General features: G+C 42.4%; 1 protein-coding gene across 2 annotated transcripts in view; it reads left to right on the top strand.

Moving 5' to 3' along the window:
- GPR107 (G protein-coupled receptor 107) overlaps positions 1-22,995 on the top strand; it is a 40,137-nt gene extending 17,142 nt beyond the window's left edge. The window contains exons 14-19 of one of the 2 annotated variants that reach the window (XM_064469070.1): positions 1,039-1,082; positions 7,971-8,060; positions 9,350-9,399; positions 10,145-10,228; positions 11,006-11,130; positions 17,343-22,995. In XM_064469070.1, coding sequence (XP_064325140.1) covers positions 1,039-1,082; positions 7,971-8,060; positions 9,350-9,399; positions 10,145-10,228; positions 11,006-11,130; positions 17,343-17,439 — 490 coding nt within the window. In that variant the 3' untranslated portion in view covers positions 17,440-22,995. The remainder of the gene's footprint in view (positions 1-1,038; positions 1,083-7,970; positions 8,061-9,349; positions 9,400-10,144; positions 10,229-11,005; positions 11,131-17,342) is intronic. The other variant, XM_064469071.1, reaches the window with a different exon arrangement.
- The last annotated feature ends 1,422 nt before the right edge of the window (positions 22,996-24,417 follow it).

Raw genomic sequence — 24,417 nt, 5'->3', positions numbered from 1 at the left:
CAGCAGATAGGAGTAAGCTTCAGCTTGACTTGTGAGGGTGGCTTTCAGCTGTCCTTAGCTTCCCAGTTGTCCTCTGTGTAAGAGCAAAACCCTACACAGTCTTGGTGGCCTTCTGCCAAGGCTAGGAAATGTCTCCCAAGAAACTTGCACTACCCACTTGTCCCTTCCCCCACTCTATGTCAAAATGCTGCAGCTTTTCTCAGGTTGAGAGCATTTGGGTATGGTAAATAAAACTGCAGCAATATTAACTTCAATTTTAGAAAGACTCTAATTTCCTGTGGTAAAGCTGACTTTTACAGTCACAGCTCTTGCTACCTAATGTTAGAATCCATATGTCCTACCTAGTGATATGCTGGTACAAAACTTGCTTTCCATAAAGGAATTGTATCTGAAGAACAAATGCATTTGGGTGAGCTGTCCTGTAACTGTTTATAGTGTTCCTGCATTGTCATGGTACCAACACAAACGGGCAGTGAAGCCCAGAACACAAAATCCTGCCCCTTCATCTGGATAGTGTCACTGCAGCTGGTGGGATGACTCATGTGAGCAAGGTGACTAAGACTTGGCCCTTGCTACCCTGCAGGAATGTAAATTCTTCTCTTATATAAGTTGCTTATGTAGACATGTAAGCTGTAATGAACTGTTTAAATGAAAGGAGCTTAAAAGAGCAGTAAGATGCCAAATGCTTGGCAGGACTCTGAATCGTAGCTCAGCTTAATTGTACAAGTGAAAAGCATTATGCTGGAAAATGCCTCAGTTTCTCACTCTGCTCCCTCCCTCCCACAAAGCTTTCTGTAGGCTGAGGTAGGCTTTGGCAATCGGCTTTCTTCATCACAAGTTGATACAGATACTTGAACTAACTGCCCGAGCTGGGAAGATGGGGGTGAAGTATATGCAGTGCCAAGCACGCTAAGCACAGTTAATTATGCAGTTGAGCACACCCCAGCCATAAAGAGCTAACAAAACTTGTCAGTGTTCTAAAGGGCTGCAGTGAAAAGGGAGTGCAAAAATTATAGCTTATCTACTCTTTTTTTTCAGGTCAATAAGACATTTACAGGAGGCTTCAGCAACAGATGGGAAAGGTAAGTAGTCTAATTTTTTTTTTCTGGCTTACACTACATGTCATAAGATAATGCAAGAATTTCAAACACGTGATGCTAATTTGAAATATGTAAACTAAAACTAAAAATTGCCAGTATGTTGTTATTGCACTGCTGCTTTTCTGAAGTGGGCTTGTGGGAATAACTTTTGGAAAAATGACCTTTTCCTGTATTGCTTTGACTATCAGAACTCATGTGGAACACTCTCTCTGGTACTTGCCCAGCTCTCAGTGCTCGAGGTAGACACGACATCTAGAACAAACCATCTTGACAGATTTGCCTCTTTTTTTGTAAGCTCAAGTGTTCAGAAGCAGAACTAGAAATGAATTCCAGAATTGCTGCCTATTAGTCAAAATCGACTGCCATTTTTCAATTTCTGCAGAAATCTGCTCCTGCCAGACTAGAGAGAAACAAACCTCATCATGAAACAAAAACTGGCATTCAATGTAACACGGTTCTTGTGTTTGTACAGCAGCTTAAAGGACTGCTTGTGTAAAGTTTGAGCTACGTTTATTGTAGCGGTGAAAATGAGATGATGGATGGAAAGCCAACCCAAATATGGCTTCTGTAGTGTGTGCTTCTCCTGCCTTATCTGCTCACTTCTTCTGAATTAGTTCCTCAGTTGGCTGCAGATGCAAGCCATGGAGCATAGCACTGGCTTCCTTGGAAGCAGGCAGCTGTTTCAGTATCCTGTCATTTGATGACTTGCTCTTCTTGAAAGCTTTATTTGTTGAAGGCCCTTTGGCAGCATCTTTTAAACCCAGTCTTATCCCTTAACTCTTGTCTCTCCTGGAGACAGCCTCCTAGGTCTGGATACTTCTTCCAGCCATTTCCTGGCTTCCAATGAGATGCTTGCATTTCAGTGCAGATTGCCTCTGGTGTAGCAGGTGTAAGGCTGGGTACTGAACTCAGCTCTGTGCAGACCACACATTAGGTCTCTTCTTGCCATCTGTTAAAATGAAACAATGACGGTGAGCCCAGCATTTTTTTGAGATTCAAAGTTGTTAAAAAAACCAAAGCCAGACAACAATGACACATGCACACACACCCCCAACGCTAAAGGGTAGAAAATACTAATTTCTAATAGGAACCAATGTGAAGGAAGTTGGTGTTGATAATGTAACATTAATGTTGGTACCTTTCTCATCAGTGTGTTCACAGGGGTTCAGTGACATTCACTGACAACTGTTTCACCTTGCCCACTGAGAGTATGCTCTGGAGCGTTTGTTTCCACTGTTACAAAGTCTGCTTAAATTTAGACACTCCTTGAAGCAGTGCCTTTCCTCTGACCTGAGGCTTTCACATACGTAAGGCCTGATTCTTAGCTGAAGCCATCGTGTGTGACTCCAAATAGAGGTCAGCGCTCTTGTAACTGAGGCAGAACTGCTGGGTGGCAATGGAGTCTGTGACAAATAGACGCTGAGCTAGTGCTGGTAACTGAGACGCAGACCCTCTAGATCTGTATGGCCTCAGGTGATCACCCCATCCCTACTTTGCACTTGATGGTTCTTATCACAAGATGGTGCTATGGAGTTTGCTTAACTTCAAAACATAGTGAAGGAGAAAAGTAAGGTAGCCAACATCAAGGATGATCAGCGTTGTCTCTGGACCTGTCCACTGTTCATCATAATGGGTGGAATCCAGATCAAGGTAAAACCAAGTAGTTCTGAAGGATATGTTGTAGTGGATAGTGGAGGTAAAAGAAAATGGTGATCTGAGAAGACCTGGTTGTGTCTTTAGAGCTAGTCAGTGATAGGCACAATAGCCCCTAAGGATCATTCCTAGTCCTCTGTTTTGTGTGGTTCTCCACGGGTAATGGTGCTCTTCATAATGAATGTTACTTGTGGATCACCTACTGCCATTACTATACTTTGATGTGCAGATCCTGCAAGTTCAATAATTGTGTGTTGAGAGGGATTTAGCAGCTGTGTCATGCTACACTAATCATAAAAGAAGCCAAGGAAAAAAGTTTTGGGGAAAACATAGGCACCAGATTGTGGCCAGGACAGCCGCAGTGCTGGGACTCACTTGTGAAATGAAGTGTTTAGAGGCTGTTGAAAGGAGCCTGTGGGGGGCAAGTAAATGGCAATGTGCTGCCAGAAGCAGAATATTACCTAATGATGTCATGCTGCTAGTGTGCCTGATTAAGAAAAACAAAAGTGATATGGTTGTACTGTAATATGGTAAAATCATTCATGTTAGGCTTAAATGAATAGTCTTGAGTAGAATGACGTGCCCTTCACGCTGTAGGCTTTTGGAGGCCCTGTTCTGCAGAGGTGCTGCACAGTGTCTTAGCTTCTCGTGAGAAAAGTAGGACCAGTGCTAACTCTAAAATCACCAGCACTTTCTTCCCACAGATTAAGATAGTTTTCTTCTGAAGTTGTAAAAACTACTGGATCCTTTCATATTTAACTGCTATTTAACTGCTGCACTACCTGTCCTGTGATTAGAACTGATTGAATCTTGTGTGGGCAATTCTGATTGGACTGTCTATTGCCTGCTGGGATTTATTGTCTAGTATTACCTCAAAGGCTGCTTTCCTTGTTCTCTCACACAGACTTCATTAACTTATAGGGTGTCTTGGGGAATTATATACTATAAATTCAATAGCTGTTTTCATGGTGCTGAGTACTCCGGTGAGAAAGACCGAAGGTGAATTATTTTTGCTTCCTTGCCTCTCTTAGAACTAACAACTCCTAGGATTTCACAGCTCAGTATCCTGGTGGTGTTTCCTGACTGTCTGTCTTGTCCTTTTTCAGCTGCTTCACCTGTTTATTAGCTAGCACTCCCTTGGGTCAAGTGCAGCCATGACTGCAGCGTGACTAGACTAGAAATGAAGCAGAAGGCTGGTTGGACTACTAGTCTCTTAATCTTTTACAGCTGTGCTTGCTATAGGCCTTTGTATTAGCAATGTAAAATTATTAAAAAGTCTTGTTATAAGTGGTGATGATTTGGAGTCACTAGCTAATGGTCATTTAAACTTGATTTTTTTAAAGATTATTTCCCAAAGTGGGAAAGCTAGAAGAATGGGTCTAAGGCCATAATTATCCAGGGAGACCTTACATGCACAGATGATGCACATTGCTCGTGAAGTGTAGGTAGGCATTGCATAGTGATACAGCTGAGCATGAGCTGCCTGGTTGCTTTTTTCCATTGAAGGTGATCTTAACTCTAAGGCAGAATATCTGACCTACACAGGCTTCTTATCTTGCACAGCAGTGGGTGTAAACATCCCATTTTTAGAAGCTTTTTTCTTCCCCTTTTAAAATCATTATCTTCAGACTTAAGCAAGTGCCTAGCTGCAGGTGTCTGGTCTGTCTCTGTTCTTTCAGATGGGAGTGGGCTCTCTGTCCATTTCTAGGTCTGTATTACAAATGTCTTGCTTGCAGATTTAAGTAAACCAGCCTGAGCTAGAATTGTTTGGGCTGGAAGGCTGCTCAACTACCACTACTTTTGTTTACAGGCATCATGAGAAAAGAAAGTGAGTATGTTGTAGTGAACTTGCTAAATTTTGTTTGAAACTCTTAAGTTCTTGGTCACAGGACCTCTCAAGTCCCATAAGCCGCTCTCGTGTAGCATGTCATCTGTTTGAGGGAGGAATGGAGGGTTGGAAACACCACTGCAGTTTCTGTTCTGCTTGTACCTCTGTGCGTGTGATGAGAGATGTGAAACTCGGTGCAGTCTGATCACGAACGGTTAGCTATTTTCCTGAAGCACTGCAGCATGTCATAGCTGGCAGCAGAATTAGGGGAAATACATTGCAGTGTGTAGCTCCCAGGCAACATCCCCTGTGTGCTGTGCAGTGGGCAAATGATGATTAATGCTTTCATGCTTGCCCCCATGTCAGGAAAAAACATTTGCCATATTCAGTGTCTTCCTGCTTCTGTACCATGAAAACTCTGAGCAAAGAGCCTGGTCCTGCATGGTGCAGAACACCCTCTGCTTAGCTGAGCTCGGCAGACACCAGAGGCGATGGCTCCGTGGAGGACCATGCTAAAACACCCCACAGCTCTCCAGCGAGGAGAAGGGGGTAGCACATGGGTAAACATGCTCTAGGCAGTACGTGGGCATCTCAAACCTTGAGATAAAGCTCGTGATTTAAGTGTCGAGACCTTAATGGATAGCACTGGAGAGTTGGGAAATGCTGAGAGATGAAATAGGCTTGTTATGTTCCAGTGTACCACTTCCAGGCGCCCTAGACAGCTATCCAGGGTTGATGTAGCGATTACGCATTGGAGATACATTGCTTATCCTGTACTTTGGATGTTTTTCTGATCCTGGTGGGGAACTTTTGTGCCAAACTACTAATGTGTTTTAGAATATTCAAGAATAACTAGTCTGTGCCACCTTCTTGTGCATGACACTGAGAGTTGCTGTATCTGCTTGCTTGACCTCCTCTTTCTGGTATAAAATTGCTTTTAAGCAGAGTGCTGTAGAAATTACAGGGCCCTACTTCTGAGAGGTACTCCTGGAGTTGCTTTTTGAGGTCTAGATCTACATGTGTGCCTTTATTCTCGGGAGCAGGGGAGGAATAGAAAACTTCCATTTACTATTTGGTAAAGGCACAGATTGCATCTCAAATGGTCGAGTTGGTATCGCATGCAAAGCATTGTAGAAATATTCTTAGCTGAACTTCAGCACGTTCGCTCAAGATGCATTATGGTTTGCCCTTGTATGCTATATTATCTGGACTTGAGCTGCCTATGCCCTTGGCTGCAGTCCTCTTACTGTTATTACACACATATTCTAAAAAGGTCAGATATATTCATCAAAAAGCTATTGTCTGATGGTGTGCAAGGCTGAAGGCTGTAGTGGATGGTTTGGCTTTCTTTCTCCCTGTCTTATAGGCTGTGTCAGCATTTGAAATTAGCACGGGGGCAATCTGAAAAAGAGACTGGTTTCAAAATTGGTGTGCTGTGTTTTGATCGATGCAGATCAGGCTAGTGCAGGCACAAGCTGTTAAAATGAATGGTGATAGAGAGGGAAAACTGAGGGAAGCAAGGTATAGATGTTAAACCTCTATTGGAGGATGGCTTTATCTTTTTAATTACTCTATGAAAGCGGAGGAACACAAATGTGAATTAATTTGTAAGACCTTAGGTAGAAAGTCTCTACTACTTTTTTTTTTACCTTCTCTGCAGTTAAGTACTGTTCCTTGAAGAATGGTTATTATACTCAGAGCATAAATTTACTCGACCTTTACTGCATGCTGTGATTGCTGCTGTGTTATCACAGCTTTACAGGTTGGGGCTGCAAGTGATTCAAGTCGTAAGTGACAGCTGCTGGCCTAGCATCTCTCCTTGCAAGTGTTGCTGTCAGTGCCTGGACTGCCAGGCTAAGGTGAATCAAAGTCTTAAAGTGTCCAGCATAGCAAGACTGAAGTGTTACTGCTTGGAGCACATTCAGCCTGTGAAAAAGCAATTCACAGGCTGCTGATGCCAAGCAATGATTTTAGACTTTCTTCAGAACAGTGTGTGCTGTAACTTTGAGCTGCTTAAAAAAACTGGTAGAATTTTGTAGACACGCATTAATACTGACTTTAGTACCTGATAGTGGAGAGAAGTATTCCTGAAGTTGAGGCAGCTAGAGGAGAGCACCTAGTTGGGGTAAATAAGCAAGCCAGCTTCCAGAGGTGGCTCTTCAGTCTATCTACTTGGTGGTGGTCTTTTTTTCCTCCCCTCCTTCTTTCCCACGCTCAGCCATTCTAGATATCTGGATCTACCAACCTATGACTCTTTGGTATTGATTATTGTGATGAGTAGGTAAGATATTGAGCTGTGCCCCATCAGTTGGGAGAGGTGGCATTGAGACACTTCAGTTGGCAGCCAGATCTTTGGCTTCACTATACTTTCCTCCTATGCACTGCATGAATCCAACAAATGACTCCCCAGCTCCCTCAGTTGTTGACTGTAAAGCATTGATGGACTGGCAGTTTGAATCACAGCTGTTGAGTTGGTGTTTCTTTAACTATAAAGCCTGGTAATTCTCATGGCCTGTCATTGCATCAGTTGGTGGCAGTTCTTAAAGATGAATGCGTTGAGTTCAAAATAGATCCTTCTGTGTACAAACCGGTATGTGGTAAATCACAGGATCTTCGTGGTCACACTTAATGTAGCTCTCACTTAAATAGGATAATATTGCTTCCCTGCTTCACGATTTAATGAGCTTGTCCTGCATGTTTACACGCTTTAATCTTTCTCCAACTGTATTATGAAAAGCTTTTAGCATAGGTTATCTGGTAGAGCACTAGACCCAGAAAATCCATAAGTTTTTGCTATTTAAATGTGGAGGAACTAGCTTTTGTGAGGGACAGAAATAGGGAGAAGTAGCTAAACCAATGACTTGGGGCTGATCTAGCTACCAAGGATTTAGTTAGATTCTTGTTTTAGCAGTTCCACTGGCCAACAGATGGTAAGACTTGAAGTGCTCTGTGCTTCACTGCTGGTACTCTACAGATGCAAGTCTAGAGCTTGGGCATTGCTTTCTGGAGTCCAGAACTGTGTGTTCAGTGTTTCATATTGCAGTCCAGACGGAAAGCTGGTGTTCCTCTGACGCACTGTGCCATAAGATTGCTCCCATGAGTGCAGTCTTGCCTGAAGCTAACCCAGCCTAACTGGTGTTCAGATGAGTGTTGCACAGTATGAGCTTTAGCTGCATGGAAACAAACCTGGTGCTCCTTCACAAATAAGGCTTGTTTTTTTTTTTCCCTCTTAAGATCTGACTCTGCTTTCTCTTGCTGACATGCTCTGTGCTCTGTCAAAAGTTAAACATACTGTTTGGAAATGTGTAGAAGCTGCTAGCCAGAACTGAATCAAAACTCCTCTTAGCTTAGTTTTATCTACTTGTCAGTCAGTTTATGCCTTCTGTTAGTCAGGTGCTGCTCTTACAGTATGTCTGCTGGAGGAGAGTTTCTGTCTCAGGGTGTCCATAGCTTTCAGTGGTTCTCCTGGAATGCTAAAGGTAAGTTTTGTGAAGTGACTCTTGATCTCTAGATTATACCAAGTAGGTTTATAACAGAGTGTTGTCTGACTTCACTGTAGCTTATGTAGTGGGAACCTGTAACAGTTTGGTGCATTTGACATTACCTTTCCATAAGAACAACTTCATTGTTTTTGTCATAGGAAATGAAGCATTTCTTCAGTAGTTATTAGCCCTCCTCTTCCCACTCTGTAATACTATATTTTGCACTGTTGTGAACCTGGAAGACCTATGTGCAAATATATGCAGCCTTCTATAATTCTGCTTTTTGCAGTGGGTGATTTCTGTGAGGGAGTGCAAGAGAACTTAAGCACAATGTGTTGCATTTCCACATCTGAAAAGAATTATAAGGAGGGCTTGCAGGGGATAGCAGTATGTGGCAATATTTTCTAACTGGCAGCTTATGTTTATGGTCTCTAGATTGCATCTCTATATGCTGTCAACAAATCTTGGACTCCTTGCCTCTCATGTTGTCACAAAAGCACCAGGAGTCTGTATTTGTAATCCTGCTGCACCTCTAAACTCTGACTCTCAAACCAGAGTTGACAGCTGTTCCATTTGTTGTTGACCTCTGCTCGTTCACATGAATATCCGCTCCGTTCCTCAAAAGCTGATGTAATCTGTCCAATAAACACAGGTTAGCCTGGGGCCTTAGTTTACACAGTTTGTGACTGAAGCACATGCATTTACTATGAGAACTATTCAGTATGACTTCCCGTTTCACTTGCAAGTTGTGACTGAGCCATGAATGATAGAGGGTACTGCATAGATGTTAAAATACTCCTGCTGAGGTTCAACAGGGTGCAGTAGCTCCTAGAGCTGTGGTTACCTCAAAGTCACACAGGTCAGCTGAAGGCACAGAGCAGGTCAGGAAGTACTCTAGAAAAGGTATGAGTTTTCTAGGAGGCAGTGTCAAGTGGCATGGCCCTTGTGGCAAGGGTGGGGTGACAATATGTAGTTGGCTGCATACAGCTACGCACTAGAGGAAGGCTCTATATTGCAGAGTGTGCACATATAAAATTTAGCATAAAGGTGATGTCACTGAGTTGCCTTTTCAAGAGGCCATTCACCTCAGTCTAGGAGTTGTCCAGTATATAGACAAGCCAGACTGGCACTCCTCAGAGCGCCCAACAGGCTGTCGGACAAATCCTTCTAGTCAGGGATTACCTGGGTCTTAGTTTTCACTACTTGCCTCCCTTGCAGACAAGCATCCAAAGAAACTCTGTCTCATTTTAACAATTTTCTGATGGACTTCTCTGTTCTCTTGATAGCTGCTATTAACCTAGCAAAGCTGAAGCTTTTCAGACACTACTATGTTATGGTAAGTAAAAACATGTATGCATGCATACAGGGCACTTAGATGATGTTCAATCCTTGGGATTACTAGTTGGAAGCTACTATAGCTGGTGGATGTGGTGGTGATGTTCCTAGTTCTGCGGCAGTGGTGTGCTTTGGCATCTCGGTCAACTGGGTTACAATTCTCAAAGCAACTTCACTTCTTTTCCTAGTGGTTGCATCCTTCTGTCTATTTTTAAATTGGTTCCAGCTATTTGTAACGCTTACTAATTTCCTCTGGAGACAGCTTGAGCTGCCAGTTGAATTGATGGGCTTGAATAACATACTGTAAAATTCTGAAAAATTAAACTTGGTACCAAATGGTGCCTTGAGATACAGAGTGCAGTTTCTGATTAAGTCAGTGGGGAGCCATGAGCATACCTCCCAAGAGAGCACAGGCTTCCTAATGATTTCCAACAGCCTTATTTGAGACTCCTGTGAGTGGTAAGAGTAATAAATGACAATCCTGGTTTTTAAAGTTCTACAAAACCCTAATACTTAAAGTATTTTCCTGCTGTAACTTAAATATGTTAGCAATAGTTCGAGCTGTTTGGACGTTCAATAAGCAGTAGAGCCCTCGGCCTATATCTTCCATGTCTGTCAAGGGGCATAATAAGGCTGATCTGACATAATGAGTTGCTTGGGAATTGCTTGAGTGATCTCTCTGGAAAAAGAGGTTCTATAAGGATGGTGCTATTGTTCTCATTGTGCTTTCTCCTTTTCCTTCCCAGATTGTGTGTTACATCTACTTCACACGGATCATTGCAATTCTCATAAAGATTGCTGTTCCATTCCAGTGGAAATGGCTATACCAGGTATTTGCCAGCAAAGGAAAATACAGCCATTCCATGATACCTCCACTCCCCCGTAAACCGTTCCTCATGTTGTAGAATATCTCGGAGTAGAGTGCTGCACCCTTTCTCTTCCCGATTTTATCACTGATGTGCCTAGGGTGGCAGGAATATATTTTTAGGTTTATGTTTGTCCAGAAAGGCTGCTGGATTATACATGAGATGTCTGAAAGTAATAGCATTATTGATTTTTAGTCTTTCAGTTTAAAAATGTCCAAAGGAAATTAATTGAGGATATACAAAGGAGAAAAAAATTAGTCAGGTTTGCCCTGTGTAATTGAGGCCCCAGGGAGCCAGTGAAATAGGCTTTCACTCTTCCATCTACAGGCTCTATTCCCCTAGTCACTTTTAAATACTTGGTTTCTTAACGTATAATCCAAGTAACTGTGTAAGGAGTCCTTGGAATACATTAACTGTTGAAAATACCAAACAATGTAGGGATGATTTCTGTGCCTCCCCCTCCCCCCCATTTGAAAGCCAAATCTTGGCTGTAGTTACTTAAAAGCACTGGAGTGATGGATAGAACTGTAACTGTATTTAAAGTGACAGGGAAAGCTGAAAGAACAAAGGGCTTGACAGCCTTTAGCCTGGGATTAACGATAACAGGACAGGAATTGCGTTATTTCTGCTATGGCACCGACTTATTGGCCATTAAATCTTGAACCTTATGAATGAGGAGAAATGTTTCATGACCATGAAGGATTAAAGGACTGAACTTCAATCTTGTGTTTTCACTTGCAGCTGCTGGATGAAATGGCCACACTTGTGTTCTTTGTCCTCACTGGGTACAAGTTCCGTCCAGCATCAGACAACCCTTATCTACAGCTTTCTCAAGATGATGAGGATGACTTGGAGATGGAAGCTGTGTAAGAACTCCTCCCCCTGCCTTTTTATACCTCTTCACTTGATTTAAGAAGAGTAATGTTTAAAAACAGTTTAATCTCTCTAAATCTTTCTTTGGGAAAAAAAAACTTAAGATCTGCCCACACGTTTAAAGACAAGGTAGCTATTTGGCGTGCGCTAAACTACCAGAGAGATTTGTGATACGCATAGGAGCCGCTGAACTGGATATTGCAGTAGTGTGGAATAAGCTGGTAAAGCTTTTCATGACACAAAAAGATGCCCATGAAAATATAAAGTAAAAAAACACCTGTGCTTAATCTGTGTCGCTGAACACCAGTGAGCCTTACAGGTTGTCATTTCAAAAAAAAAAAAAACAACAAAAACCCCAAACAAACATGGTCTGAGGTCACTTCTACCTCAAAGTTTAGACTGTAACTTCACAGGAGCTGAGGAGATGGATTCTTACTAATACTCTTCACTGGTCTATTCCTTTCTGCTTAACTGTGAGGCACCACAAATGCAGTAGGACCTGAGATAGTCTGGAGAAATTAAAGCGGGGCTTAGCCTAAGTCCCTGTCACTTTCTTTGCAGTGGTTTTCTGAGGACTTAGAAAATGAGTGGCATTTCTGAATCTGTAATAGAAACTGCCCTAAGAAATTCAGCATGCCTGAAGTGTTGAATACAGCTATAACTGCCACAGACTCTGTCTTAGCAGGAGCCGTGCTAACCTAATCTCTCCAGTAGTTATACGTTTCCTGCATAATTGCAATTCATGAACAGGCTCAGAAGCCTGTTTCTAAGAGTTCATTTCCAGTTTGGCAAATCCTCTTTACTAGATATTGGGTGAAACAAATCAACACTCCTATTTTTATTCTGGGGGCAAAAAAAGCCAGAATGTGTTTGCCCTCATAGTTAGTTCAGAAAGAAATGGAGCTTATTGAGAAATAGCTACAAGGAGGTTTGAGGTAGAATCCAGCCTGAAATGTCATGTAAGGAGTCTAATTTCTCAGAAATGTCTCTAGTAACAAAGATCATCTTTCCAAATGCTTAGTTATTTTTGCTTTGGATCCACAAAATCTGTCATTGTTGCAGGCAGAAATGTTGCAAGAACTAGTGGGTAGTGCCCCTAAAATCATTATCACTTAAAAGTGTTTAAATGGTTTATGTAAGAAGCTGGTTTCAGTTTGGGAGCTGGTAAATAAACATCCACGTTAGGAAGGCACTGTGTGAACTGGAAAATGTGTCAGGAGTTGTGATTGTACAGAACAGACCTTTTATCTTCCTACAAGATTGTCCATTAGACTGAATTTAACTTTGCATGACATGATGAATGAATTTTTACTTGGGTGTTTTTAGGACTAATAATCCGGCACCTTTCTTATCTAGTAATTTCAGTAAATTGGAGAAGCTGCTAAGCTTAAGAGAACCTGCCAGGATGAAGATGTAAATAACTAGTTCCTTAAACTTTTTCCATCTTGCCATTGTGAAATAGACATTACTAGAAACTTGAGGATCAGAATTCTTTGTGAGCGTTTTCCTGGTATGGCATTTTGCTCTTTGCCTTGGGAGTTTCCATTGCTGTGCCTTGTGGGTTTGTTCCCCTCAGCCTTGCTTGAATTTTTCTCATCTGATTTACTAGTTTTACTCCATTTGGGCACTTGGCAGCGTATGATCTGTAAGAGTCTTGTTCTTCCTTCCCCAGCTGCATCAGGGAGGTTAAGTTTGCACGTATTTGAAAAGCGTGGTATATACACAATCTGTGACAGGTGAAGCACTGCAATGAAAGTCCATTGAATTTCTTGTTGACTTGGTCTCGCTGGTCCTATTTTGCTTTTATAAATATTAAGTGTTGTTTCTGTAGGGGGAAAATATCAAGGCTTATTTGAGCAAGTGACTAAGTGCCTGACAGCATTCCCACCAACCACTGTATGAGTGTGTGTTGTCTTTCATGTGAGAAATACGCACTTGTCTTCAGAGGCTATGGCAGAAGTTAAAAGCCTGCAGACTTCAAACTTTGGTGTTTTGCCATGTCTTATTGCCAGGTTTTATGGTTGTTTTCCTCTCTGTTTTTGTTAAAATCAGGCTCTTTAAGCGTTTGCCGCTGAAGCGTTCAGTTTCTTTAGACTCAAGATTTCTATGAGCCAACAGAGGGGAGAGCCATGAGGTCAACAAGACTATTTTCCAGGCTTGCTTGTCTTCCAGCAAAAAATAGATTTTTAAGTGCAGGTCTCTAGCTTATGCCTGTCTTCATGCAGTGCAAACTATACAGAGCTCAGTCTGGCAGCAAATGTAAATATTAAGGACAGTGTGGAAATCTGCAAAGTTTCAAGAGAAACCCGAAGACTAGGTGTCTGTGACAGAAGCAGCACAAGGCACAAATCCTCCCTCTGTAAATTCTTTTACGTCTCAAAAACATAAGTAAAGAACAGCAAAGGAAACTTCAACTAACACCTCTGTCTTGGGATAGGACTTTCTTTTCAGTTATACTAGACTCAATAGAAACTCTCCTGGTGGAGAGGAGAGTATGGCTAAACCTGAACTAAGGACCAGTCTGTTCTTTTTCAAGTAGGGTCAATAGCCATTCATCATCAACAAAGTGGCTTTCTGCGTATTCTGTGCTGGGCAGCCTCTTGAGCCCATTCTGCCGGTATGTGGGCTTGTCGGTGACAGTTTGTTAGATTTAAGTACTCTGTTTGAAAAGGTGCAGCCGTGCTTGGCAGAAAGAGTTGTCAGGCATCTAGTCCTAATTCCATTTCTGGGGCATGAACACAAATATAAACAGTACAGTAGATGAGATGGGGTGAGGAAGGGGAAAGGAGGTAGCTTTGGTTTTTTTACTCTTGCAGTAAGTTATTTCATTAGCTCAGTAAGTTTGCTTTGAGTGTTAGGTACCAAAGTGTTCTTGTACAGATCTTGGCTGAGAACTACGTTCATGCATGTGGGGTTAAGATATTTCCACTGGAAGAGGAATTGCAGGAAAAGCCATTAATGGTTTTGTTATTAATTCAGTAAATCCATCTTACTGAGTGTGTGGAGACTAACTTTGCTTTTTCTTAACACCCGAAACAGCCTTAGCATAGTGAACTGTTGTGGTAACACTGACCTACCTTTGCTTGTGCCTTGGGATCTGGAGTTTCTCACTGTTTCATGAGGCAGCCTATTCTGTGCTCAGGCTTGAAGTCCTAGTTGGTTGCTTTTCTCTGCCCTCTCTTTGGCTGTGCTCATGGCAGACTGGATTCATGATGTTCTCTGTTAGGAGTGATTTTCTTCACCTAACACATCTTTCCCATGCAGAGATCAGCTTTTGCTCAATGGCTGATCAGTTTTCACTCCAGCTTGCAATAGCTTGTAAAGGCTGGCTGCTGCCAGTATCTCAGTGTTTCTTGTTGGGACTACAAAAAAAAAAAGGCAGAAAAGACACCTGAGATCCACCACTGTTGAGGGCTGAAAAGGCTTCTCTAAGTTTAGCCATCTCTTGATACCTTGGATAAAATGCAGGGAGTTTAAAAAAAAAAGCCAACTATGAAATTTCTACAGCTTGTACCACTGTGCAATGAAGGAGCATTCAGAGAACTCCTTTAGTGCCTCATTTGTGACAGGTATCCCTCTGACACTCACAAAAATTCTCTCTGGAGACAGATGGTTTAGTAAGAAAGACTTGTTGCATTTTAGTTACTGCTGGTTTGTGGGGCTAGAAATGCAGTTTAGCAAAATGCGGGTGAGGAACATGAACTTGCAGTATTGCAGGTCAGAACTGAAGTCTTGAGACTATTCTCGGTAGAATAAGAATTGCGGTGTGCTTGGTCTTAGTGCTGATCCCCTTATTTTACTGGGCACTAAAAACATATTGGCTGAACTAATCTTGAGGGAGAGGAATTGCCCATTTTTATATGAACAATCTGAGAAAATGAGGACTCATTTTGCCATGCCATACACTTGTCATGAGATAAGAACAGTGCTCATCAGATGGTCCTTAACTTTCACTGTTAAGGAATCCACCCTGAAATCTTTCCCAGTTCTTTGCTGTTGTTGCAGGGTGGGGACAGTAAATGGCCTCTCTGATAAACAAATGACCTGGCTGCAATTTCAGTATGTAGCTGTTTGTCCTTTCCCTCTACGGAAGTGGATCATTCCCTCTTAGACACAGTCTCCGATCACTTTTGTCATCATCTTGGTGTGTAATGGGTTTGTAATTGTGTTAAAGGGCAGAGCTAAAATCTAGCCTGTGCCAGGTGGCATCTCACTAGCTGTGAGTCAAATGCCAGGACTACTTTGGTGCCCATGCATGGGCAAAACAGCTGTTTATATACCCCAGTATGTCCGCTGTTGCATTACTATGTTAGCGGCTCATTTCTGGTTCATACGTGATTGTAATCTCCAGCTCCTCCCTGAAGAATTGATACTTAGCCCCTGTGATTGCAAAGTTTATTTCTGAAGAGTGAATTTTGTTGTTGTCTTGCTGTGTTGTCCCATATTTTTCAGACCATTACTTCAATTTGCCAGAATCTTTCTGCATTCTAGTCCCGTTCTCAAATACGTAGCTCTTAGTGTCTTCTGCAGATTTAATAAGCAAGTTCTCTATTCCATTACTCAGGCAATTACTGAAAATATTGAGTAGAAGTGAACCCAGGACAGACCTCTCTGGAACTACACTCAATGTTCTCTCATTTTTGACAGGAAACCATTAAGTACATCTCAATGCATGCTTTTCCAATTAGTTATGCATCTACTCTGATGGTTTTGTCTAGCTCATGTTTCCCCAGATTTTTTCCTCTGTGACTGTGGGAAAACCTTTGTCAACAGGGAGAACTTAGGAGATCTACATGTTCTCTGGGCTGATAAGCTTGATGTGATTTTCTTCCAGGCAAATGTTTACTGCTTACTAATTCCATCTTTCTCCTTTAAGCAACCTGCTTATTCCCCCCCCCCCCCCTTTTTTTATTTCAGTAGGGAATAAAGTTGCTATTTGATCTGTATTCTTCTGACCCTTCCCTATTCCCTTAAACACAAGCTCATCTAGGCCCACTCTAAAGTGTCTGAACCACTGACGATCCCTGTACTGCCACAGCTAGAGAGAAGCTGAACACACCACTTTGAGTAAATCATTTTTACATGTACAGAAGTTGATACCTAACATGGAACTAAGGGCATTATCACAAGAATGTATCTGAAGACTATTTCTTTTCTTGGGTGATACTGTGAAAATGCTGTTGGGTAGTCTGATCAAATAAAGTATTCTTACCTGGCAAACAGCAGGTGAAAGTACACAAAGACTGACAGCAGCATCTTTTGAACAGGACAGTTTTATGTATGCTTCCAGGCATCCCTTGTGAATGCATTGAGCTATTGGCACTCTTACTGTCAGCATCCGAAATAACCTCTGTAGCACATTTGTGGGGAAAAAAAATACCTGTATGGAATGAGAATAACATTGTGCAAAAGAATAAAGCAGATGTCTTGTGCATGCAAATAGCCTGTTTTGTATAGCAACAGAGAAAGCTACCAGGCTGAAAAGCTTGTTGGATAGCCAAGGTAGCTCTGAGAGGAGCAGTGCTGTTCTGGCTAGATAAACAGTTCAGTCTGCCTAATGTTTGAATGGTATTATAAGGCTTTATAGTTCAATGGTCAGATTGCCATGACAGATCCAGACTTGGATGGTATAGAAAGGATGACCTCTGTCGTCTGTTTTGTTGCTGCTCGTTGAGTAATTTTGCTATTAACAGGAGATGGTGTGCATTAAGCTAATAAGGTTCATTTGGGGTACTGTCCACTGCATGTGCATTTGTATAATATGGTCTACCTATTAAAAGCATTGCAAATGCAAAAGAAAGTATTTAATGCATAGATTATGGGTGTTCAGCTGTATAGACAAATGTTTAAGCAAGCTGCTCAAGCTTTAGCAAATAAACATCTGTTTTAACCATTTAACCACCCTGATATCTTTCAAGTATGTGCAAATATTATTTGCTCATTTGGTTTAATGATAGATGGGGAGGCCCTTGAGGCTCTCAAGTACAACAGCCTTGCTTCTACCGCCCATCAGTGTTGTGTCCCGGATGGTACCTGGCCTGCAAATGGTAGCAATAGAAAAGACCAAACATGGAGACTGCTAGGTCTTGGTAATGAGACACTTGAAGCATTATTTGAGGTGCCCAGGAACACAAGCCTGGGCTACTGGTGAAACGGATGTTACAGTTCAAGCTCAGATCTCTCATGTTTCTCCCTTCTCTTGCAGGGTGACGACTTCTGGAGTAATGGAGGGCATGAAGAAGGTCAAGAAAGTGGTGAATGGTTCAGCAGAGCCCCGGGGCGAGTGGGAAAGCACGGCATGATGGACTGGACTAAGGCAGCACTTTCAGAGAAACTTTTTTTTAATTTATTATTACTCTCAGTGGAAAGGGAGCAACTAGCACTTCCCAACACTGAAACTGCAGAGCGGGGTGTGTCTAGGGGGAGCAAAGCAGTGCAGACATACAACTATTCCTCTGATCATAAGAAAATGGGATCTCTTGGTACCTGCAAGGAGTGCAAAGCTTTCCTAGGGATTTTGGGTAGCTTATTCTTTTTTTTTCCCCTTTCTGGATTGGTTAGGTATTCTGAATTGTTTGCAGCTGCATTCTTCAGAATGTGTAATACTAATGTGAAGAGAGATCTTTAGCGTGTACGTAAACTATATATTTTATATAATGCGCATATATATACACACATTTGCTATGTAACATGTATGCTGGGAATTACAAAGCGTGTCAGAAGGTGGGAAAAGAAGATGAGATGTAAGTATTCTTTTTTCTTTTTACATAAACTCTCATTTTAGCTTGGACAAAACATTGCAAAGCAAATTAATGGAAACAACTGCAGTTATTTGAGAGACTAAATGGGATATTGGGTTGGACGACTTCTGCCACCACTCACATCAGTGGGAAAGTTAATAAGTATCTTATCCATGCAGGTATCCACTCGAATGTGCCAGGTTTTCAAATGTATTGCTGTATAGGAAGCAAGTGGCTGTTCTCCATTAAAAGCACTAGCCCATAGTGCAAAAGCATTAATGTAAACCCTCCACTGTTCATGGAGTTGCTCTTGATTCTCACCCCACCTGACAAGAAGTACACAAGAGGTGTAAGACTGGTGCTTGCTTTTTAGGGGTCTGCCATGCTATCTTAAACACTTAATTTCAAGCTGTGACCCAGAGCACTTTGGTCTGCTTCATAAAGTATTTTCAAGGTAAAATATTTCCAAAAGACACTCCTTTCTGGCACAGTATAAACAGTACCAGAATCTCCAGTGGAAATGTGTCTAGCAGATGTACTGCAGCATAAACCTCTGGTATGCCATCATCCTGAGCCTCTCTGGGTGGTTAATTGTACCTCTTTGGCTATGTAGGATTAATGATGATTGCTGTTTGAGATGGGCTGAACTGGTCAAAATGGTATTGCTGCCAAAACCAGGTAACTGCAGCTTCCAGTCCTAAATGGTTTTTGTCAGGAAAGGAGAAGATTAGGACCAGAACACTTAATGCAGGAGAATACCAAGTCTTAACTATTAGCTGCCAACTTGCAGTGGAGCCTTTAGAGCCACGTGCATTGTATCTGTAGTACTCTGCTATTGTTAGTAAGGTGAGCTGGTGCCCATAGCTGTAGTAGTGAGGCATAGCAAATGGTTGTTAACTTGGGGGAGGATGGAAGTGGCTCACTGATGTAATGAGGATAAGCTTTAAGAAAAATAAATAAAGTATAACTCACTGACCTACTGCAGCCTTAATAGTCATGTAGAGACATTGACATACGGTGCTGTTGAGCAAAGTGCTTCTGTCGGGGTGACAGGGATAGTCATCATCACAGAGCTCGGATATGCCGGCATCTTTCATGAACTCACTTAGGAATTGCTTTTTTTGACTGAAGGGACTACATCTCTGGTGCACAATTTATTAGAGGACTGTTAGAGCACTAGGTTTTTCTATTCCTTAATCTCAGAAGGGAGACTTTCTCTGGAACCTTGAACCATCTGTTCCTCAGCCTTGAACAGGGATTGTAGAGATCTTAAATGAGCAGAATGTACCAAGACTTGCTGTTTGGAGAGCAGTATTGTCTTCTTGCCACTCCTTTTCCCAGGTGTTGGTTCTATGCATTGTAGAAATGGTAGAAATGAATCTACCTGCTTTGATACCTGGAACTGCTTTCTCATCTGATAGAGCACAAGAATAGCCGCCTTCTCTGGGCACAGAGTCCTCTTCTATGTTTTTCTCCCCAGCTGTAACTGCATAGTAATAGCAGCAGTGGTGGTTTGACTTTTGCTGTCATTGTTTTGCAAAGATACAGTTTTAGTGAAAACAGAAAGGCCTACGTAACTAGAAAGGCTGTGAGGTGAGCTATGAGCCCTTTTAGACCTTCTGTATGAAGAAGTCTTCTGCATATTAAATAGCTGAGGTGTAAGAAATTGGACTATAAACAAACATAAGCAGTCCCAGCTCATCATACACTTAAATACGATACCTGAAAAACTCATCCTCTCACTCCTTGCATGGTTACTCTGTCCCTGTGGAAATGTCACTGTCTGCATCCAAAGGGCTACTCAAACAGGCCATAAACTTTGTTCAGAGTAGCCCACTGGAGACTTGAAGGCTGTTGACACTGAAGTATGTGAAGGACCCACTGTCAGGAGCGGAAGCGCAGTAACGGTGTTAATCCAGACATGATGCTGTCCTAGAACCTGTTAATACCTTCTGTGAATGAGTTGTGAAATCCTGATGGGTGTGGTGATCCACTCAACACGAGGGGCTGTGCTGGGATCCCAGCATGGGCTGAGCTGGTTCCAAACAGCTGCCTATTCCATACCTCAGCATCAGTGGAGCCGCTGATTTGGCGAATGCTTTTACCTTAGTCTCAGGTTTCTTTTTTATATGCACTTTTTTGCGAAAGTTGCGCATGGTGTAGGTTCATCTGCCAAGTCCCTGGCTTGCTAGTCAAAGGCCAAAAAATGGGTGACTATTTTTTGTCTTGGCATGAAAAGCCATGGCAGTACTCCGAAAGTGTTTTTAGAAGAGCTGTTTTCAAGTTCAGACTTGAGCTTCAGCAGTCAGCTCTACAACCAACATCAGCTGGCACTTAACGCAGGATGCTGACCAGCAGCACAACAGTAAGTAGTCAGACCTAAGCATTAGTAAAGAAAATGAATGTGGGTGTACAAGTCAGAAACCAGAGTGATAGAAGCTTCTTACTGCAGCCATTACCAAAGTAAATTTCCACTTTCTCTGGTGGAATTCCTCACAGCAGGTTGAAAAATGAGTTGTATGATGGATTAGATGGTGGCTGGGATGTTGGAAGATGGAGAGGATGGCTGCAGCTGTGCTTCTCGGCAGCACAGTGTGCGCTGCACCGCAAAGCATCAACGGGAGGGCTGCCCCCTCCCCCTTCCTCCCAAGGCAAACCCACGCCTGCATGACTGGCAAGTGCATGACTCTCTCTTGCTAGTGAAAAGTGGCAGCTTGGAGCTCACCAGGCAGGGTAATAGCAGTGCTTGCCTCTCAGACGCTCACAGTTGTCTATCGGTAGGAAGCTGTCTTTTATGGGGAGGGAAAATAGAAGAGCTGCTTGTGGCTTACAGATTGTTTTGGGATACAGCCTTACTTTCCTGGCTTTGCCTTGTACTGTCGTGAGCAACGAAAACAATCACCCTGCGGGTACGTAGTAGTATAATGACAGGAGTCCTGGAAAAGCAGGCTTTGAATGCATCCGTGTATGTTGCTGCAGTGGAGCACTCTGCACCCTCTGCAGACAAAAATGAGGTTGGTTCAGTGTTCAGTTGTGATGCAGGTTACGCCCCAATAAATCCCTATTGATAATGACATGCAAATGCCACTGATGCACTCCTCTTTTCTGCTGTAACTGCTCAGCAAGCTGTCTTCCAGAGGAAACCTCCTTGCAGTGCAAGTGCCAGACTTGCATTTTTTTTTCAGGCTTGAAAAACGTTTTCCTTGATGGTTCATCAAGAGACTTACTAAAAGAAAGCAAGACATAATGGGGTCATCTGGAACATTGCTGCTGCTTGCTCAAAATGTAGCAGTTTGAGTTGAAGCCACATGCTGTCCTATTAAGATGCTCTTTCATGTTGTCATCTAACTCAGCATGTCATGATCTGTGCAGTGCATTGTTCAGTGTTTCTCTCCAGCTGAGTGCCCTGTTCCTGGATTTCCATGCTGGCATACCCTGGGAGCATGTTGTAAAAAATTGCTGCATTGCAGTATTTTGTCTTGGAGCTAGTAACGTGGAAGATGTATTTTTCTAAGCTAAGTGGACTCTTTCTAGCATGAGTGTGCATCTACCATGTATTCTTAAGCACTGTAACACTCCTCCTGGCCATGAAAGGGCACGTCCTATCACTCCAGTGTGCACACTTGGTGAAAGTCCGATGGAAGATCTTTTTGTGTGTCAAGTCTTTTTTTTTTTTTTTTACAGTATTCTCCTCTTAAAGAAGAGAGATGCAGCCTGGCCAGTGACAATCAAATTGACAAGAAAGGAGGTTTTTTGTTGTCAGTTTGAAAACTGCCCAGCTGCATTTGAAGCAAATATTGGGTATTTGTATGTTCTGTTGAGCTCTGAGAACTGAAGTTGCTTAGCTTATTAAAAAAAACCAATCTGGTAGTAGGGCAGGTATTGAAGGGAAGGAAATCCTTCCTCCTTCAGTCTACCTGGTTTGTCTCCTTCAGTTTGACCTGTCATGATAGCTAACAGACGACTAATACTTTAAAGAAAATGTGTTTTATTGATTCTGTGTTACGTTCTCCACTTCAGTCATAAAACGTTTCCCCATCCTTCACCTTTTTACAAAGAGCATGGAGTTGTGGTCTGCGTAGGTGGAAGATGCAGTGATATTTGAAGTGTAATGGGACTTAAAACTGTCTAAAACCTGTGACCTTGTGTGTAACTTCGGTAACCTGAATGTTTCATGAAAGCTGAGATGGCACTGTCCAGAGGTGCTTCACCAATGTTTCTTTGTGTTCCCTGGGGTTGATTTGCTGGAAAACATTGTTCTAAATTGGATTAATGTGGCTTTTCTTGTCGCCGCTGGGAATGATGCTGGTTTGGGCTTATTAATCACTTTTACTTAGCAATATTGGGAAGCTGTGTATTTTCCCCGCTTGTAGTTTCTCACGTGGATATAGCAATGATCCTGTAAGAACTCTGCATGATATGTACTTGCAAGTGGCTGGAACAGGATTTAAGAAAAATAGAGATGTTCTTTTATGTGTAAAGTAATGGTATAGGAAGCAAGTGGCTGAGAAGAGTCACTCCTTGTAGGCTCAAGAACCCATTTATGTTTGACTGCAGCAATCCTATAGAAAGGATAATTCTTAATAAATATTTCCCTGTGGGATTCCACTCAGCATTCTGCTCTCTGTGTAATAAAGTAGAGCCTGACCTCCGCATTATCAGAAGCACTTTGTCTTGTAGCTAGGATACTGGAGCGTTGATCTGGTACCTGTTCTATCAAAACAGAGTATGGGTCTAAATAGCTTCCCTTTCCCTTTAGGAACTATTAATAATTAATTCTAGATCCTCTTGTGTCATTAAGCAGCTTTAGGGCACCTTGTACAATGTAGCTTTGAATTCATTTAGTAAACGACCTCCAGAAGAACTCAAAGACTTTCCTGTGTACAGCAAGGTCCAGTTCCAGAGTTTTTGGCAACCTGTAAATATCCTATTCCTTAGTTTGTGTTCAGATGTACAAATGGATTTTTTCAGTATTTTTTTAAACTTTATTAAAAGAATAGACACCAGGATTTGAAGATAAGCAAGGTGGATACAAATCAGGATCGTCTGTGTAACTTGATTTCTCTGCTGTGATGCAAACATGTAAAATAAAGACTGACCAGAATGAAATTTAATGCATCTCCATTTTCTGCTTCTGAACTTCTGGCAACTAAGCTGGCCTCTTGATTCCACAGCCTGCATTTCCCCAAGCTGAACTTCCATTTGCAGCCTTTAACATATGCCTTATGGGTACAGGGCCAACTCTCAACAGTCTTGTGTAGCCGTCACCTATGGGAAAAGCTTTCCTGTCGGTGAGCCGCGGCGCAGCGCTCCGACGTGCCTTTCCTTGAGCTGAAAGACCTCCAGGTATTACAGCCGTGCTTGTATGTGCCTAGTTCCTCTTTTAGTTTTGTTAGCTGATCTTCTGCCGTAGTTTCCGTGGCCTGTCTTGACTGGATGGAAGCGTGTTTCTAGCCCTGTTTCTCACAGCCTGGCGGTCCTGGGCAGGCAGGCCCCTCCAGGGCTGCCGGCTGCTCGCCGGCCTTGTGGCCTCCTCGAGCCACGGGGCTTGGTGTCAGCTTGCCATGCAAGGGAGGGCAAGGAGCTGGTGCTTTGAACCTTGGTGACCAGATACAAATTGAGGGTAGAACCTGTATTTTAACATCCTTTGTGGATCTGGCCACATAATCTCAAAGGGGCAGATCCCTGACCTGTTTGTTTTAGGCTGGATTGAGGGTGATTTGGGACTTAAGTAGTTGTTCTCCTCCTGAGATGTCAGGCTCTAACCATGCGTTTCAATTCTGCGAGTTGCTTGGGTTGGCAGGGATGAGGAGGGCAAAGTATTTCTGTCAAATGTGCTTCCTGGTAATCTCCCACCCCTCAGAGCATATGTCCTGCATCACAAAATGTTAGGTCTTCAAGATGTTTTTTACAGTTTAGCCTGTAGTTCTCATCCTACCACAGAGGGGTAATGCCAAAAATAGCCTGTGTTTTCTACCCTGCAAATCCCAAGCAGCCAGTTCTGCATTGCCTCAAGCCTTTGGGTGGGTGGTGTTTTACCAGGGAACTAAACTATAAAAAGTACATGGGTTTGGAGTTACTAATACCTTTCTGGAGAATAAACCAAACTTCATGTGATGAAGGCGATGGCTGCTTGTTGCACTGGGGTAGCCTATATCTATTTTATACAGGTAGTTCTCATGTTCAGTTTCTTCAAACTGAACATCCTCTGCTTTTTTCTCTTTTATGTTGGGCCTTAAAATATCTCCCCTTAAAGTGACAGCAGCCAAACTCATCCCTGTTCTAAGAGCACAGTCCTCCAGTGGCATTAGCTGCACTGAGCCAAAAACTCGCTCGGCTGCAATGAAAGGTGAAATGTTAGGAGAGGGGTGTGTAAACTGGGACTAAATTCTGGGAAGACTCACTTGAGACTGAGACTAAGCGTAGGTTATGTGGGGGGAAAAAAAAATCTTGATTTCTGACTATCTTCTCCAAGGAGAGACAAAAAAAATAAGCCCCTAATTGCAACAGAGCTCCTAGATTGAATGTCTATTGCAAGCA

Source organism: Phalacrocorax carbo, chromosome 18, assembly GCF_963921805.1.
Source record: "Phalacrocorax carbo chromosome 18, bPhaCar2.1, whole genome shotgun sequence".
Lineage (NCBI taxonomy): Eukaryota > Metazoa > Chordata > Aves > Suliformes > Phalacrocoracidae > Phalacrocorax > Phalacrocorax carbo.
Note: the sequence above shows the minus strand (reverse complement) of the source record. Positions and strands in the feature narration are given on the sequence as shown.